Below are 14,397 nucleotides of genomic sequence, written 5' to 3'. Positions count from 1 at the left end.
AAAAAAAAAAAAAGAGTTGGAATGATGAGAATATATCCGCAAATGGATGACTCATGACAACTCAACTAAAATAAACAAAGGCACGCGAAAAAAATGTGAGCCAGGTGAAAAACTCTCTTCACTCAGACCAATCTTTTATCTTTTATATTCCTCTCTATATAACTATCGATATAATAACTAAATCAATTGCATTTACCTGAAAGTGATGACAAATGCCAATGCAAATTTAAAATCATGGACACCAGCGGTCTCGGCCAAGCATCCAGATAATATCGTGTCCTCAGAATTTACAACAGCCAAAATATTCCGGCCATCTTACGAAAAGTTATTAATTTTTATTGATTATCAAAATTGCTATACGATAACATATGATGGCTAAATTACAGGGAAGAGCCCTGTATGGAGCAACTAATGGCTAATGAATATCAAAGAATGTGGCTGACGGAAAGAGATGAATGGCTGAGCAAAACTATTCTTTCGAATGAAGAGAAAAAAAAACGTCGACAGAAAGGTGCTAATAGCCATAGGACTTTAAATGTAAGTTATTTAAGTATATGTATGTTGATTCATATTTTCGGCTATTAAGAACAATCCATTCATTGTTCTAATCTAATTAGACGAACGACAAATCGAAAAGAACAGTGATGGTGGATAGAATAACAATGTCCGCCGGCAACGATTCCCAACCGACTCATTCAAAACGTGAAGAAAGGCCATAAAAAAAATGATCATCGAATCGATACAAACCTATAGTGAATATAAATGTCAATGAAAATAAGGCAATAATTCTCCAATATTTCAATCAAACTTCAAGTTCAACAAGAGCACAAACAAAATTATTAAACAATTTTACAACCTTCTGATATGAAAATGACTTTCGAATCAAGACACACCTCTCCAACTCTTATCCAACAAAATTTTACAGGCGCGGCGGCGGCGGCGGCGGCGGCGGCTGACTAGCCATTCCATACAGTAAAATCCAGCGATTCAAAGCGAAATTAATTCAGCCATAATGTACTCAAGAATGTCCGAAAGCCCGGAAACGGTTTTATGAGCGATAATACTCTGGCTTTTTTTTTCTCTTCTCCTTCATAATCAAATGATTGGGCTGTTTAAATTCCATTAGAATAGGGGGTAGGGGGAAGAAACACTCACTCTTAAAAAACCGCCGAATAAAGCAAGTTATGCTGCAGCTCATTCATCCCACTGACTGAGATAGTTTATCATCCGCGTCATAAAAATTATCCACTCTATTATTATCTAATTGCTTGACCAAAACAGAAAATCATGTTCAGCATTCTAATGAAATCTGATGAATGAGTCAAAGCGGAGCGGCGGGTTGAAAAAAAAAAGAAAAGTTGATAAATAATGAGAGCCTTTATTAGATCATTTAAGAAATATCATAAAAACCCTCTTACTTATAGATTTTATAGTCAATATAATATACCGTAAAAACATTAAAATGTGAGAATGTCACCTTATGGCCGGTATTCAGTGATTGTGTAGTCCATTGCTGGAGGGTTCAAGCACAAGATCTGAATAAAGTGAAGTTAATGTCAATTTATTATTTATTATTAATTGAACATCTCTTGAAGTGGGTTCTCATGTTGCTGCTCTGGGAAAAGGCCAGTGAACAGTTGGGACAAGAGTAGGGTTTAATGCCAGCGTGATAGTTGAGGTGGGTTTTTAAATGATGCTTTTTGGTGAATGCCTTTGAGCAAATGTGACATTGGTATGGTTTCAATCCAGAGTGGAGTCTTGTGTGAAGTCTCATGTTGGATCGATCAGCGAAGGCTTTTTGACATATGTCACACTGATATGGTCTCTCGCCCGTGTGAGTTCTCAAATGTTGTTTGAGCAAGATATTTCGTGAAAAAGCTTTGCCACATTGATCACATCGGTGGGGCTTGACGCCACTGTGGATCTTTACGTGCATATTGTATGCTACGCGCTGATTGAAGCTCTTGCCGCACTCACCGCAGCTGTACTCCTTTCTATTGTTGTGTATCTTCATGTGTGAGCCCAAGTAGCCTCGGTCATTGAAGCTCTTTCCACATTCGGGACAGGTGGCGGAAAATTCTCCTGTTCCCTCGTGAATACTTGTGTGATATTTGTAATTTCGTAGCTGGGAGAATCCTTTTCCACAGAGTTTACAGCGGAATAGCTTAATATTCTCCTGCTCCCCTGCTGACAATGAGTGCAGCATCAGGCGTGGGTGAACCTTTTTCGTTGCAATGTGGAAATTTAATTTAATAGTAGTGCCAAGAGTTATTAGGGAATATCTCAAAAAGTTATTATTCATCACTATCCGCGCTTACCTTTAATGATGCTCGAGTTGTAAAATTCTTGTCACAAATTTGACATCTCAGTTGGTTTCTCGCCGAGTTGGAATCATCACTATATTCAATTGATGGCATGTTGATTTTTCTATTCGATGACATAGACGCCGGCGGTGCTGGCTCACCCGCCACCAGCAAGGTCATTAATGATACATCATCTTCATCTCGTGGCCCATCAGCATTGATAATTTTCTGGCACACTGCTGCAGGGGAAGAAGAAGTTGCAGTGGTTGTTTGAGGCGGGCACACTTCAGCAGTTGGCACAACTGTTTGAATATGTGATGCCAAGGAAGAATATGGTAGCCCAATACTGCTCCTGCTCTCATCCGTAGGTAGCTTATTATTAATTAGTTTTTCAAGTTGTAGGGATTCTACATCTTGTGTCTAAAAATATAAAGATATTTCAGTTTACCTAAGCTCTCGATAGATTAATTTTTAAATTTTCTTATCTTCGTCTTCACTCATAATTCTAGCGTCTACTCTAACGGTATTGGGTCGCCTGCTTCATCACTTGGGATTTCCACAATCCTCCTGCTATTATTATCGTAAAATTCAATGTGCGGTTTAACCTACTGTTATTTTTCAATAAAAATCCGATTCATGTTTATTTTAGAGGAGTAAAAAGGAGTAGTAAGTTTTGATAAGTATTTACGTGTGTATGTAAAATTTTATGGAATTTTAACAACGATAATAACCTTAGCTTGGGTTAATGATGATTGAAAAAATTTTTTGTCACCTTACCATATCATGCTATTTAGTATTTAGTATTTCACCATTGCGCATATATTATACACAATAATAATCCAAATGAAAATACAATTGGGTTGCGCGTCTGTTTTCTGTTTTTTGTTTTCTCTACTCACCTGAATGGTATCTTCACTTGGAGTTTTATTGTTGTTTTTCAGGATAATAATTGGTTGGCTTTGGGACAAATGGTGTGGTTGTAGCATCTGACACCATGGTGAAGCCGAGACGCGATTTGCCACATAAAGTCGTGGTCGCCTTTCATCTCTCAATCCATGACTTGAAGTCGTTTTTTTTTGTTTTTTTTCCAAATTTAAACAATTATTTTCATATAGTAACTGTTCCCCCGCCGAGCCTGATGACATCCGATAGAAAATCCCGCCCCGAAAATATTCTTTTTCATTAAATTTCTTGTTGTTGATGGTCATGTTAATTCCAATATCATGATAATATTTTTCCCATTTTCTTGTTTCACTTGGAAGCGGTGGTATTTTGATATTGAGAAATTGTGCGGTACTCGAGAATGCCTCTAATCTGTCTCCCGATACTGCAGTATATCCCGTGTAAATAAATCCCAATACAGCTGCCAAATCATTGCCCTCTAGGTCAGGAAGAATTACAGTAATTGGTTCATAAAGGCAAGTTGTATTTTCGTGCGCCGACAAGACCCTCTGAAATATATTTATAGCTTTAGAGCTTTAGATAACATTTTTAATATCAGAATAATAGTCTTTGCTGAAAAAGTTAAAAACACGTTGCTAATAATAAGACAGAACCTTTATTGGAGATTATCTAATTTCTGCTCTTAATTATTTAGTGATGATGCTTACTTACCTCAAGGTAAGGACTAGCTGCGGATAACACTAGGCGATGAGCAGAGAATTTTTGTCCTCCTGTACAACAAAGGATCACGTCTGCATATGTTTGGGAGATGATAGCATCTTTCAGCATCTCACTCACATTGGCTAAACCACGCGACAAATTGACCACTTCTCTTACACTCATTGTTATTGTAATGATTTCTTGAGCAATTTATTACTTTAATCTCTAGACAAAAAATTCATCTCATTACTTTTTAAATGTCTTTTAAACGATCAAGACACTAGTAATAATTGTATAGCAATATATATTGTATTATCTCATTGATATGTCATTGATTGGAGACATTGAGGAGTTATCTGGTATGTTGAAAATGATGTTACCACTGAGTTGTCAGGATGATGACTGCCCCCCAGTACCCACGATTCAGGAAACAACAACATCACTTGCAAGACCCTCCCTCCCTCTACCAATCCCTTTTCTTAAATCTTGATGCGCGGCGCCTCCTCGGCCTTCTTCTTCTCCTCCTCCTCCACCTCATAGGAAATCGTATTCGGGCTTTGGATCATATTCACGGTTATGAGAGTAGGGGTGCGAAGGGGAGGGGAGAGTCACCTGGATGTACACGTACACTAATGTTAAATGCAATGGTTACCTCCTGTTTGTTCTCCAAATAAGAATAAGCAAGGCCCACAGTTGGTGATTTCGATTTGAGAAGAGACTATATGCATCACAGCTCTGCACAAAGTCTATTGCATTAGACACACACGTTAGGCCTACAGTTTATTTATATTAACAATAATATACCATATATATGCTTGAGACATGTAGTCATGTTTGTCATCGGGTATTATAGCAATAAATAAAGAGTAAAAATGTTTAAAGCAATGTTTTGAAAGAGTTTGAGCGAAGCGTAGTATATTGAAACCACTCGTCGTGTGACATATTGCTCATTGGGTAAATATTATTTTGTGCGTGTTCATCATGTACATAGTACCGTTTTACCTACATGTTCTTACATGTCTGTTTGCTCAATCATTTGTTATTCTCCTTACTATTTACTTCATCTCCTATCATTTCATTCCATTTGTGTGAGGTCAATACTCTCTACCATGTGGTCACGTGAATTTTTTTGTGGTTTTAGTGGTTGCTACTAAGTGGAACTTGATTTAATCAAATTAATGATTCATACCAAGACAAAGTTTTAGTTTTTAGTTTAATTATTCTCATATGCACGTATGTCAACCACTTTAGAATTTACGTTTATATCCGCGCGTTTAGATTTTTGTCAACTATTTCTTTGTTCTCTGTGTATTTTAAGCACTTGAACATTAACGAGCCTCCTCGTTGGCTTATCTAATTAACATTAATTAAAACACACATGGCTGGATTATTTGAGCAATGCCCTGTACGCGAAGGATTCCCCTCAACGGACAGGGAGTCATTGCAGTCTAAAAAAAATTAATCATACCGGGGGTCATGATGCCAAATCATCAGTAATGCTTGGTAGATTTTTTTTTTGTTTCACCGCACCACAGTTGGACTCAATACCAACTCAAGAGGTCGGAGTTAGGTATAATCATTTTGAAATCAACTGTTAGCACGCGACCCATACATAATCTCCATCAGTGTTGCAATTGATTTTCCAGTAAATCTACACGTGTAATAATATTCCCATACCAATAAGTAAGGGCGGCTTTCTCTACATATATAGTATCCACTATGCCTTGACATTTTCCATTTAATTCTAGTTGGTTAAAATAAAATGATAATTATTTTGATTTCATATATTATTGTTTTGGAGATTTACAAAATATTGCACGTGTGAGAGATGACATTTTGGATTTGTCTCAGATACGAATCTCATTTTTTAAATTCTCTCTTTTCTTCCGCATTGTGAATGTACCTGACCTCCCCGGGTTGATTGGCCGCTTCTGTCGTGTGGCACTTTTCTCTTTCTCTCTCCCTCTCCCTCCCAGAGATCCCTGAAAAAATAATATTGTACTGTACTGTAGGTACTCTGCGTGTGTACTCAGAGGACACGAAATTGCATACTTTTTAAGGGAATCTTCTGGGTTAAAAAACAAATTAACTTGTATAATGTTGGACCCTGCATGAATTTCGAATCGTATTCGAATAATCTTTTTTTTTCTGCATAACGGTTGTTATTTCTGAGAGTGACGAAGTTGATGTCGATAATGTTCATCTTTATGTTATATGTTTACGAATTGAACATTTTCCATGAATGATATTGACTACAGGAGATAGTACGCGGTACTCCGTGGGTGTATATAATAGTCTTGTATCTCGGACTCTAGTAGGTGATGTTCGTGTCATTCATGAATTTTGGTCGAGAATTAAAGGCCTCTCTATATGCTGCTGATACTGCTGCTTTCTATTCATAGTCGTTGAATTAAAGATAAAATATTTAAAAAATGGGCAATGAATCAATCGTACTATTGCGTTTTCTTTTCCCTTACTTTTTTTTTTTTTTTTTTCAAGAAATTTACATGGCCTTTCAAGAAAACAATTATAAATACACACACACACACACACCACACACACAAAGAGGCATCAACAACGACATCTTACGTACACTTTCTATATTTCTAACAACACAGTAAATATCAGACTGAAACCTTTTTGTGATTGTGTGCTATCTGATCGAGATATCCTATTTATTATAAATACAACAACAAAAAGATCATCAAATAACGAAATAAAAGAGAAAAAAATGATTGATAAAAGCAATGAGCCAATGGCAATAATTTCGCAAGCTAGCATAGCTGAAATTATTAGGAAATTGGATAATGACGAAGTAAGTCGGACGAAACAAACGTACATAACCATAAATAATAATAATAAATTTTTTTCACTCACACACTCACTGTAGATTCGCGTGAATGAAGAATTAGAGCTGATGCTTCAGAGACACTGCCACGTGGAGGTCAAACTCCGGAACATTAGCAAGATCCTTCCCAGCATGAACCTGATACGAGAGGAGGGTGAAAAGTTTAGGACAATGATTGATAAAACACACTCACTAGCTGAAACGGTCAGCGCTAAAGTCAGACAGCTGGATTTAGCAAGGGTATGTTGTGATGATTTAAAAAAGTTGCTCATCAGGAGAAATGTGGAAAAAAAATAATAGTAGAATTATAATAAAAATGAAAAATTGCTTGTAGAGCAGAGTATGCGAATGTCAGAGCAGAGTTCATGACATCCTTGATCTTCAGCTATGTAGTGAGGGTGTTGCGACTGCCTTGAAAAATGAAGACTACGAACAGGGAGCCGGACACGTTCGTAGATATCTCCTGATGGACGAGAAACTCCTAGAAAGAACAGCAGCCGATGATGATGATGATGTCTCTGGTGGTGAACGAATGAGTATAGCTGGTTCTTTATCGACCCTTAAAGAAGCAGCGTTACAACTTGGAAGCGTAGTGAGTCGAAAGTTCGACGAGGCTGTGAGATGTGAGGATCTTGCCTCAGTGGAACGTTTCTTCAAGATTTTCCCTCTCCTCGGTATGCATGACGAGGGCCTTGAAAAATTTAGCCTCTATTTGTCATCAAAATTAGAGGAGACTGGAGGGAAAAATCTCCGCTTAGCATTAGAAATAAAATGTAATGATGATCGTGCTCCAGTGATTTATGCTGATACAATGACCTTGTTGTTTGAAGGAATAGCCAGAATAATAGAAGTTCATCAGCCAATAATAGAGACTTACTATGGTCCTGGTAGACTATTAAAAATTCTACAAATGATTCAGAAAGAATGTGATAAACAGATGAAGCGAATCTTTGGCGAATTTATGAAAAATCGAAGCATCCACAATAAAGTCCAATCAATAAATGATTATAATCGTATTAAGCCCTCAACAAGTGATAATAAAAATGATAAACCAGATCCAAAATTTCTGGACCTCCTTCTAGGAGAACTAACTTTAATGCACACCAGAGCCGAATTGTATATAAAATTTCTACGCAGACGGATAATAAATGACATTGAAATAGGAAGCCAAGATGATGAGCAACGTCAACAGCAGATTAATGAATTTGAGAGAATGATTAAAAATTCGGAATTATGTCATATTATGCAGGAGATATTGGGGGCTTATCTGGCACTTGAGAGATATTTTCTCGAGGAGTCTGTCAATAAAGCCTTGGGGATGGACATTTTGGAACAGGATCAGCAGACTTCAAGTATGGTGGATGATGTATTTTATATTGTCAAGAAATGCATAAGGCGTGCCATCTTTAGCTGGAGTATTGATGGTATTTGTGCAGTTGTCAATATGTCATGTGGTATATTAGAGGGTGATTACACAAATCGTCTGAAGAATCGTCTCCGTCAAGGCTATCCAGCGGGTTATTTAGATCTAGCTCAAGCTTATAATGCACTCCAAACGAGTATTCAGCAGGGTCGTTTGCAAGCCTCGGACACGGAGTATGGAAGATTGATGTTTCTAGCCTATTTAAATAATGCTGATGTCAGTATTGAATATGTTGAAACATTAAGTAAGAGTTTAGCTATTGAAATAGACTCGGCATTTATTCACATGCCGCACAAAGATAGAGGTAAAATTGAGAGTTGTCTAGCTGAAATGAAAAATGTCACTAGTACATTGAGATCAGTAATTGATTATGGAATGGAGCAATTGAGAGCCAGTGCTGTCAAGCCCAGAGTTACTCCCTGGGTTGATTCCTTCCTCTCAGTGAATCATCAGATCAATGAGGACCAACTCCTGAGATACGAGACCGACGAGCCTTTTGTCCAAACATTAGTAATGAATCTAGAGGGGCTTTTGCAAGGCTTTAAAGACAGTCTGACTCCATCAAACTATGATGCACTAGTTGGTATTCTAACATCAGAGGTGACAATTAGATTGGAAAAAATTGTCCTTAAGTCGACCTTTAATAGAGCTGGAGGTTTAATATTGGATAAAGAAATAAGATCACTTGCAAGTTATTTAGCCTCAGCAACTTCATGGTCGGTGAGGGATAAATTTGCAAGGCTTGTGCAAATTGCTACCATCCTCAGTATTGAAAAGGTGGACGAGTTGATTGATTATTGTGGGGCTGATGCTATAGTTTGGCGTTTAACTCCAGTCGAGGTCCGCAAAATTGCCGCTCTCAGAACTGATTTTCGTTCTGACGACATTAAACGCCTTAAATTGTAATAGTCCATTTAATTGTTATTTTATATTGTAAATTTATTATAAATCTGTAGAATTATAATTCCTAAGTCAGATATTCAGCATAAGTACAAATTGTGTTTTTTTTTATTTACCCTTTAACACGAATATAAATTAACGTAAAAACCCTTACATATCAACATTGGCGCAACTTATTCATTATGCATTCTGAATATCGACTGATATATCGATATTGCGGATTGTTTAATTGCATTTTTATTTCATACAGAGAGAGAGAGAGAGAGAGAGAGAGAGGGGGAGAGAGAAAGGGAAAGTTGAGAGAGAATAATTCTCCGTGGCAAATGCAATAAATCGTTACGTTCCGAGATTTTTTAGTTCTATTTCTCACTTTATCGTTTCGATATACTTTTTTTTTCTAATCAAGTATAATAATCTTGATTCATGAATATTTTATTATATTCTACTTGTCATCACTTATGCACACATTTGTTAATTGGTGAATAAAACATATGACAATAAAAATAATAATAAAGTCTGCTTGAATATTTATCTGAAATTGTTTCTTATAAAAATATATACAGATGGAGAAAGGATTTCTTAATCAAGACCATTTCGTCTGAGGATTAATTCATAATTTTTTTCTATTTATATCTATACATTCATTGAAAAATAATATTTTTGTTGAAAAGAGTAATTAAAATTTGTGAGATGCAACTTTAAAGTTGCATAATTTTACAAATACATGAAAATTCAATAAGACTCAAAAGCCTCGAGACGAAATGGACGAATCTCATCTATCTCGTACAATGAGTTTTGTTCATTACAATGCATTAGTCTCTTTCGCGCCAATTGAATCGCAGAACATTTATTAATTATAAATTGTCAATAGAAACTTGTGATGCCAATATAAAGTTTAAAAAATTGACTAAAACATGTGTACTTTCTATAATAAAAAGCAAATAATTCAATTATATGTTCATTACAATATTAAAAATAATAATAATAATAATAATAATAATAATAAAAAGCTGATCAGTTGGCGTGAATGCACTTCACTTATGGACGATTAGTATCACTGACATGAATTATCGCAGCCGCGGATCTCATTAGCATTAATTTTTTTCGTTTACTTCACTAGAATTGGTAATAAGTTGAATCACTTTTGTCGGCAGACAATGATTGTAGAGTCTTGTCTCTGGGCAATAGCTCACACTTGTTCTACTTTTTTTTCAATGATGGAATGTCGATGTATTTCTTTTGTAGTAATACGATTATTAATTATATTTTAAAATAAGATTTAAAAAAAAAAGAGATTTGGCATTTTAGGAGAGAATGGCGATGCTACGCCTCGGACCACCCATGCACACATTGTCGAGACTCGACCATTTTTTAATTCCGTTTCGTAGTACCTCAGTTGTTACTTTGTCTTCATAAATACGCGACATTGCTTCAAGTTTTTGGGCTTTGTCTTTGCTCAGTGGTTCACTGGGAAATGTCAATTCATTAGCCTCGGCCAGGGTACGAAGGTCAAAGTAGTATTTAGCATACACACTAGATGGTACATTGATGTTGAACTGAAGCATTTCGAGGAATTGTCTCTCAAGCTCATTCCTGAAATTGTAGATATGTCCATTAAAGACTAGTATAAATTAATTTTTTCGCGCAAAGAATGGAAAAAAAAAAAAAAAAAAGACTGGATGACACTCACATATCCTCAACTGTGATATCCTTGAGAATTTGACAATAATCAACATTCCACACGGCCTGATCGTCCCATACTTTAGAGGCCAGGAGAATTGCACCAAGGACGATCCGCTTCCAATTGGCAGGTGTTATATCAATCTCAGCATACGTTAATAAACGCTCGAGGTATACCAGAGTTATAATAGCACACTCAGCAGTTAATTGTGCGGCATTGAAAAGAGTCCTTACGAATTTGTAGATCTGCTTGTGTTCGGGATTGTGCTTGTCGTAGTCGTCTGCAATGCCATCTCTCTGAAGTATTGAAGTGTCATTGAAATCAATTAATAGTCAATAAAATGACATAGCCAAATTAACTTTTATGAGCATAAGAGAGACAAACAAAAAAAAAAACAAATAATAATATTAATAATAATAATGACTCACAGTTAATGGATGAACTTTCTCATCAAAAATATCAATCTGCCTTTGAGAAGTTCGATTTTTAATATGATAATAAATAGCAAGAGCCACACATTTAACGGTATTCTTCAAATTTGGCTGGGATACAGTGCTGTCGTCCAAATAGATGGTACTACAGCTGCTACTTTTCTTGAGAGGTCTCGTATCCGTTAATTGGTGCTGGCTCTTCTTTCTCACCATCCCATCTGAGAAAGCCCATGAAAAAAAAAATGATTGATCGTAATTTTGCCCATTTTGAGGGGACTTTTTTTTACTTTGTCGAAAAAATATCTTTTGACCTTATTTTATTAATAAAACCACGCCTTACCACCGATCGGTTAATGGAAAAATAATTGGAATTTGAAAAATTTTTAATAATTAAAAATTACTGACTTTCTATAGCTTGCTTCGATCTCTCCATAAAAATGGTTCCAGCACATGGATGCAGCGAAGGATCAGAATCCCAGTCCTCCGGTTCTCTCTCACTGATGTGCTGCAAATTTGTTACACTAAATTCCCCTTCTGGAAGATGCTCCTCCAATCCTCTGGCGCCTCCATCACTTGCCAGTTCTTTTCTCCTCCGATGCTGTGGACTCGAGTATCCACAACAGCTATTTTTATTTCCCATTCTTCCCTGTGATAACCAGAGACCAATAATAAATCCTCCAATTATCCAGGTAAATGTTAGGAGTTGTAGTTGTAGTAGGCCTCGTGTAGTTGTTTGTCTTGTGAGGTTCACACGGAGTTGAATAACAATGGGGTGTTGATTATTCTAAAGTTGTCGACGTGTGAAAGAAATGTAGTAAATGACCAATTATTTTCACATGTCGTATGAATTCTTCTGATCAGCTGATTGATACATTCCTATTGTACAATATGCACAGGGCCATTCTGCTATTCATCACCATAGCCTTCCTAATCATACCTCTGCGCCTCTTGTCCACTTGTTTCTCAACAACTTTGATGATTTGTTAGAAAAATCAACTCTAATGAATTTGCACTTGAATCCGATGAGCAACACTATGACCTCCAACTGTATTCCAAAACAAATTCAGTAATGGCTTGGATATCTATATCCATAGGTAAAAATATCATAACTCCACTTGATTTCCAAATCTAATTGTTGGATTATCATCAATTGTATATATATATATATATTTTATTCAGCAACAAATAATCTCTTTGACCGCTTACTCACCGCGGCCTATGGAGCTCACTCATTCTCTTTTTCTCACTTGTTGGGCTCAATTACCCATCAATTTTGATTCTTCTTCTTCCATAATTTTCACCCTCTCCAAGACCATCACGAGACATGCAAAATAATATACTCTACTATCCGCCATGATCCTGGTCGACATATATGTCTACATATATATATGTATATATATATATATATATATGAATTTTTTTCTTTTCAAACTTTATTTAAAATTATTATTATTATTATTACATTTGGGTAACGAAAAAATGAGCAACGAAAATATCGAAACTGACATGTAGCCTCAAAGAGCTATGTATTGAATTATCGGTACAATCCACATTGCTATCTGCATTTTACTCGAGAATTGGACAGAGCACACCATGCATTCAGTAAGTGTCGCTGGTGGTCGGTGGGTCGTGTTGGGGGCATATATTTTCACGCAAATGCACACACACACACACACACGCGCACTATAATTTTGGAGAGCAACGTCAGAAGAAAAATTACATGAAAACTCGCCTTTTATAATAACCAGTGACATCTCGAGCCGAGGAGGCGCAATAGAAATTGTACATAGTATATCCAGCCAGCCCAGACCCGAATGGAGAATAAAAAGAGATACAACACTCAACACTCCAGTTTGCATTAAATTGTGATACCAGTTACCAGTTAACATTTTTGTGATGACTACATTTTATTGAAAATAAGACATTTCAAAGTTCAATAGATCATTCGGGAGTGCATCCAAAAGATAGATTGGTCACAGGAGAACCGAATACGACAGAAAAAAGGGTAAATTGACAAGTGATGTCAGGACGAGTGAGCGAAATCGGGTTATCCCAAAAAACAAAAAGCCAATTAATCTGTTGTTGTTTATTCAATTATATTGAAGAAATAATAATGTGTATTTCCTAGTGTGTGAAATTATATTATATTAGTCAGAGAAAAAATGACGTGTAGAACAGGAAGAGAGAGAGAGAGAGAGAGAGAGAGAGAGAGAGAGAGTCCATCGTACAGTGGGTACAGTGTTATATGTCGGCCATGTTAGCAGGGATGGGAGGGTGCGCTGTTTGAAACGAAAAACTAAAAAAGAGAGAAAAAAAGAGGTGGATGAGGATGATGAGGAGGATGAGGAGGAGGAGGTGGAGGAGGGGGAGGAAGGTGGCGGCAGCGGCGGTGGCGGTGTGGAGAAACTAGTGCTGATCAAGAAAGAGGGGTAGATAGGAGGAGGGTTCTTGGTGTCGTGGAACGTTTCACGATATTATTTCGTTGTTTTTTTTCCGATTAAGATTATTCTGCAACTCCAGAATTTATTCAACCCCTTCTCCAGAAACATACCATCGCGTAATCATTTTCAATCATACGGTAACGTCAGAGGCGTCCGAGTGCATTCCATGTCACATCAGTGTTAATTATTGTACACTGAAGATATTACAAATCACAAAGGGAGAGGGGAAAAATTCAGATTCATGACAAAAACCCAACAATCAAGCGGAAATACATAGTAGAAATTTAAAAAGACATTGAGCCGTTGGGGTTTGACCGACAGTGACAACAAGAGACAACAAGAATTCTTGTTTGTGTTTAGGATCACTTCAAGTGTCTTGCTTTTTTGAGTGCGTCTCTGTGTGAGTCCACAACATGTTTTTTTCTTACTAATTTTTCATTGAGAAAAAAAAATTGAAAGACTTGTAATAATTAATAAGTTAGTCAAATGTTCTATCCGTATTGTCACGCACAAGTGGCTATCATGCTAAGCATGAGTCACACGACTCTGTGTCTCCTTTGGCTTTTTTATTTTCTTTTTTCCTAGTTCCATTTTCCAGTTGAACCTTTATCAACGTCACAACTATTTCATGTTTGCGTGGAGATTAATCCCCACTCCACTCCGTTATGTCAGTTGTGTAGATGGTGTACATATTCAATCAGGGGCTCCCCAAAGAGTCAGCCAGCCAGCCAGCCAGCCAACCAGCCAACCAACCCCCCCCCCCCCCCC

At 36.8% G+C, this 14,397-nt stretch overlaps 5 protein-coding genes and 1 long non-coding RNA gene across 12 annotated transcripts in view; 3 read left to right on the top strand and 3 right to left on the bottom strand.

Annotated features, from left to right (window-relative positions):
- The first annotated feature begins 26 nt into the window (after window positions 1-26).
- On the top strand, window positions 27-1,521 carry LOC107048276. 4 transcript variants are annotated; one of them, XM_015271369.2, is made up of 4 exons: window positions 114-324; window positions 387-537; window positions 618-752; window positions 926-1,521. In XM_015271369.2, exons 1-3 carry the CDS (start codon window positions 206-208, stop codon window positions 717-719), a joined length of 372 nt encoding a protein of 123 aa, XP_015126855.1. In that variant the 5' UTR covers window positions 114-205; the 3' UTR covers window positions 720-752; window positions 926-1,521. The 4 variants fall into 4 exon arrangements, 1 of the variants encoding a protein (XP_015126855.1); XR_001461670.2 differs by lacking the exons at window positions 114-324; window positions 618-752 and adding an exon at window positions 27-95; XR_001461669.1 differs by lacking the exons at window positions 114-324; window positions 926-1,521 and adding an exon at window positions 27-95 and having other exon boundaries at window positions 618-863.
- On the bottom strand, window positions 1,355-4,413 carry LOC107048266 (zinc finger protein 300). The gene is made up of 4 exons (XM_015271353.2): window positions 3,918-4,413; window positions 3,203-3,754; window positions 2,319-2,723; window positions 1,355-2,221 (listed from the first exon to the last, which is right to left on the bottom strand). Exons 1-4 carry the CDS (start codon window positions 4,086-4,088, stop codon window positions 1,565-1,567), a joined length of 1,785 nt encoding a protein of 594 aa, XP_015126839.1. The 5' UTR covers window positions 4,089-4,413; the 3' UTR covers window positions 1,355-1,564.
- A 1,261-nt stretch (window positions 4,414-5,674) lies between these two features.
- On the bottom strand, window positions 5,675-6,481 carry LOC107048282. Its single transcript, XR_001461673.2, has 2 exons — window positions 5,958-6,481; window positions 5,675-5,887 (listed from the first exon to the last, which is right to left on the bottom strand). It is a non-coding gene; the product is annotated as an uncharacterized LOC107048282 (long non-coding RNA).
- LOC107048278 (conserved oligomeric Golgi complex subunit 4) lies at window positions 6,481-9,165 on the top strand. 2 transcript variants are annotated; one of them, XM_015271375.2, is made up of 3 exons: window positions 6,481-6,720; window positions 6,796-6,993; window positions 7,088-9,165. In XM_015271375.2, exons 1-3 carry the CDS (start codon window positions 6,637-6,639, stop codon window positions 9,080-9,082), a joined length of 2,277 nt encoding a protein of 758 aa, XP_015126861.1. In that variant the 5' UTR covers window positions 6,481-6,636; the 3' UTR covers window positions 9,083-9,165. The 2 variants fall into 2 exon arrangements, with proteins under 2 accessions (XP_015126861.1, XP_015126863.1); XM_015271377.1 differs by lacking the exon at window positions 6,481-6,720 and having other exon boundaries at window positions 6,912-6,993; window positions 7,093-9,165.
- Window positions 9,156-12,794, bottom strand: LOC107048279 (cyclin-Y). Its single transcript, XM_015271378.2, has 5 exons — window positions 12,399-12,794; window positions 11,594-12,233; window positions 11,186-11,406; window positions 10,767-11,053; window positions 9,156-10,669 (listed from the first exon to the last, which is right to left on the bottom strand). Exons 2-5 carry the CDS (start codon window positions 11,826-11,828, stop codon window positions 10,381-10,383), a joined length of 1,032 nt encoding a protein of 343 aa, XP_015126864.1. The 5' UTR covers window positions 11,829-12,233; window positions 12,399-12,794; the 3' UTR covers window positions 9,156-10,380.
- A 177-nt stretch (window positions 12,795-12,971) lies between these two features.
- The window catches only part of LOC107048280 (ras-related protein Rab-5B), a 5,551-nt gene continuing 4,125 nt past the window's right edge, over window positions 12,972-14,397 (top strand). Inside the window, exon 1 of one of the 3 annotated variants that reach the window (XM_015271381.2) lies at window positions 12,972-13,193. The gene's annotated coding sequence lies outside the window, so the exon portion shown is untranslated. The other 2 variants (XM_015271384.2, XM_015271383.1) reach the window with 2 other exon arrangements.

The sequence above is a fragment of the Diachasma alloeum genome, unplaced genomic scaffold, assembly GCF_001412515.2.
Source record: "Diachasma alloeum isolate Michigan unplaced genomic scaffold, Dall2.0 Dall_scaffold_00186, whole genome shotgun sequence".
Lineage (NCBI taxonomy): Eukaryota > Metazoa > Arthropoda > Insecta > Hymenoptera > Braconidae > Diachasma > Diachasma alloeum.
This window is presented reverse-complemented; position numbering and strand designations above follow the sequence as displayed.

Bases quoted from the DNA above. Each gene is read 5' to 3' on its own strand.
- LOC107048279 (XM_015271378.2), bottom strand. From the start codon at position 11,828: ATGGGAAATAAAAATAGCTGTTGTGGATACTCGAGTCCACAGCATCGG. The intron at 11,407-11,593 runs GTCAGTAATTTT...GGGCTTTCTCAG, and splicing joins ATCGAAGCAAGCTATAGAAA to ATGGGATGGTGAGAAAGAAG. The intron at 10,670-10,766 runs GTGAGTGTCATC...CTACAATTTCAG, and splicing joins GATATCACAGTTGAGGATAT to GAATGAGCTTGAGAGACAAT.
- LOC107048266 (XM_015271353.2), bottom strand. From the start codon at position 4,088: ATGAGTGTAAGAGAAGTGGTCAATTTGTCGCGTGGTTTAGCCAATGTG. The intron at 3,755-3,917 runs GTAAGTAAGCAT...AATATATTTCAG, and splicing joins CAGCTAGTCCTTACCTTGAG to AGGGTCTTGTCGGCGCACGA. The intron at 2,724-3,202 runs GTGAGTAGAGAA...TTATATTTTTAG, and splicing joins CAAGTGAAGATACCATTCAG to ACACAAGATGTAGAATCCCT.
- LOC107048278 (XM_015271375.2), top strand. From the start codon at position 6,637: ATGATTGATAAAAGCAATGAGCCAATGGCAATAATTTCGCAAGCTAGC. The intron at 6,721-6,795 runs GTAAGTCGGACG...CACTCACTGTAG, and splicing joins GGAAATTGGATAATGACGAA to ATTCGCGTGAATGAAGAATT. The intron at 6,994-7,087 runs GTATGTTGTGAT...AATTGCTTGTAG, and splicing joins GACAGCTGGATTTAGCAAGG to AGCAGAGTATGCGAATGTCA.
- LOC107048276 (XM_015271369.2), top strand. From the start codon at position 206: ATGACAAATGCCAATGCAAATTTAAAATCATGGACACCAGCGGTCTCG. The intron at 325-386 runs GTTATTAATTTT...GCTAAATTACAG, and splicing joins TTCCGGCCATCTTACGAAAA to GGAAGAGCCCTGTATGGAGC. The intron at 538-617 runs GTAAGTTATTTA...TAATCTAATTAG, and splicing joins ATAGCCATAGGACTTTAAAT to ACGAACGACAAATCGAAAAG.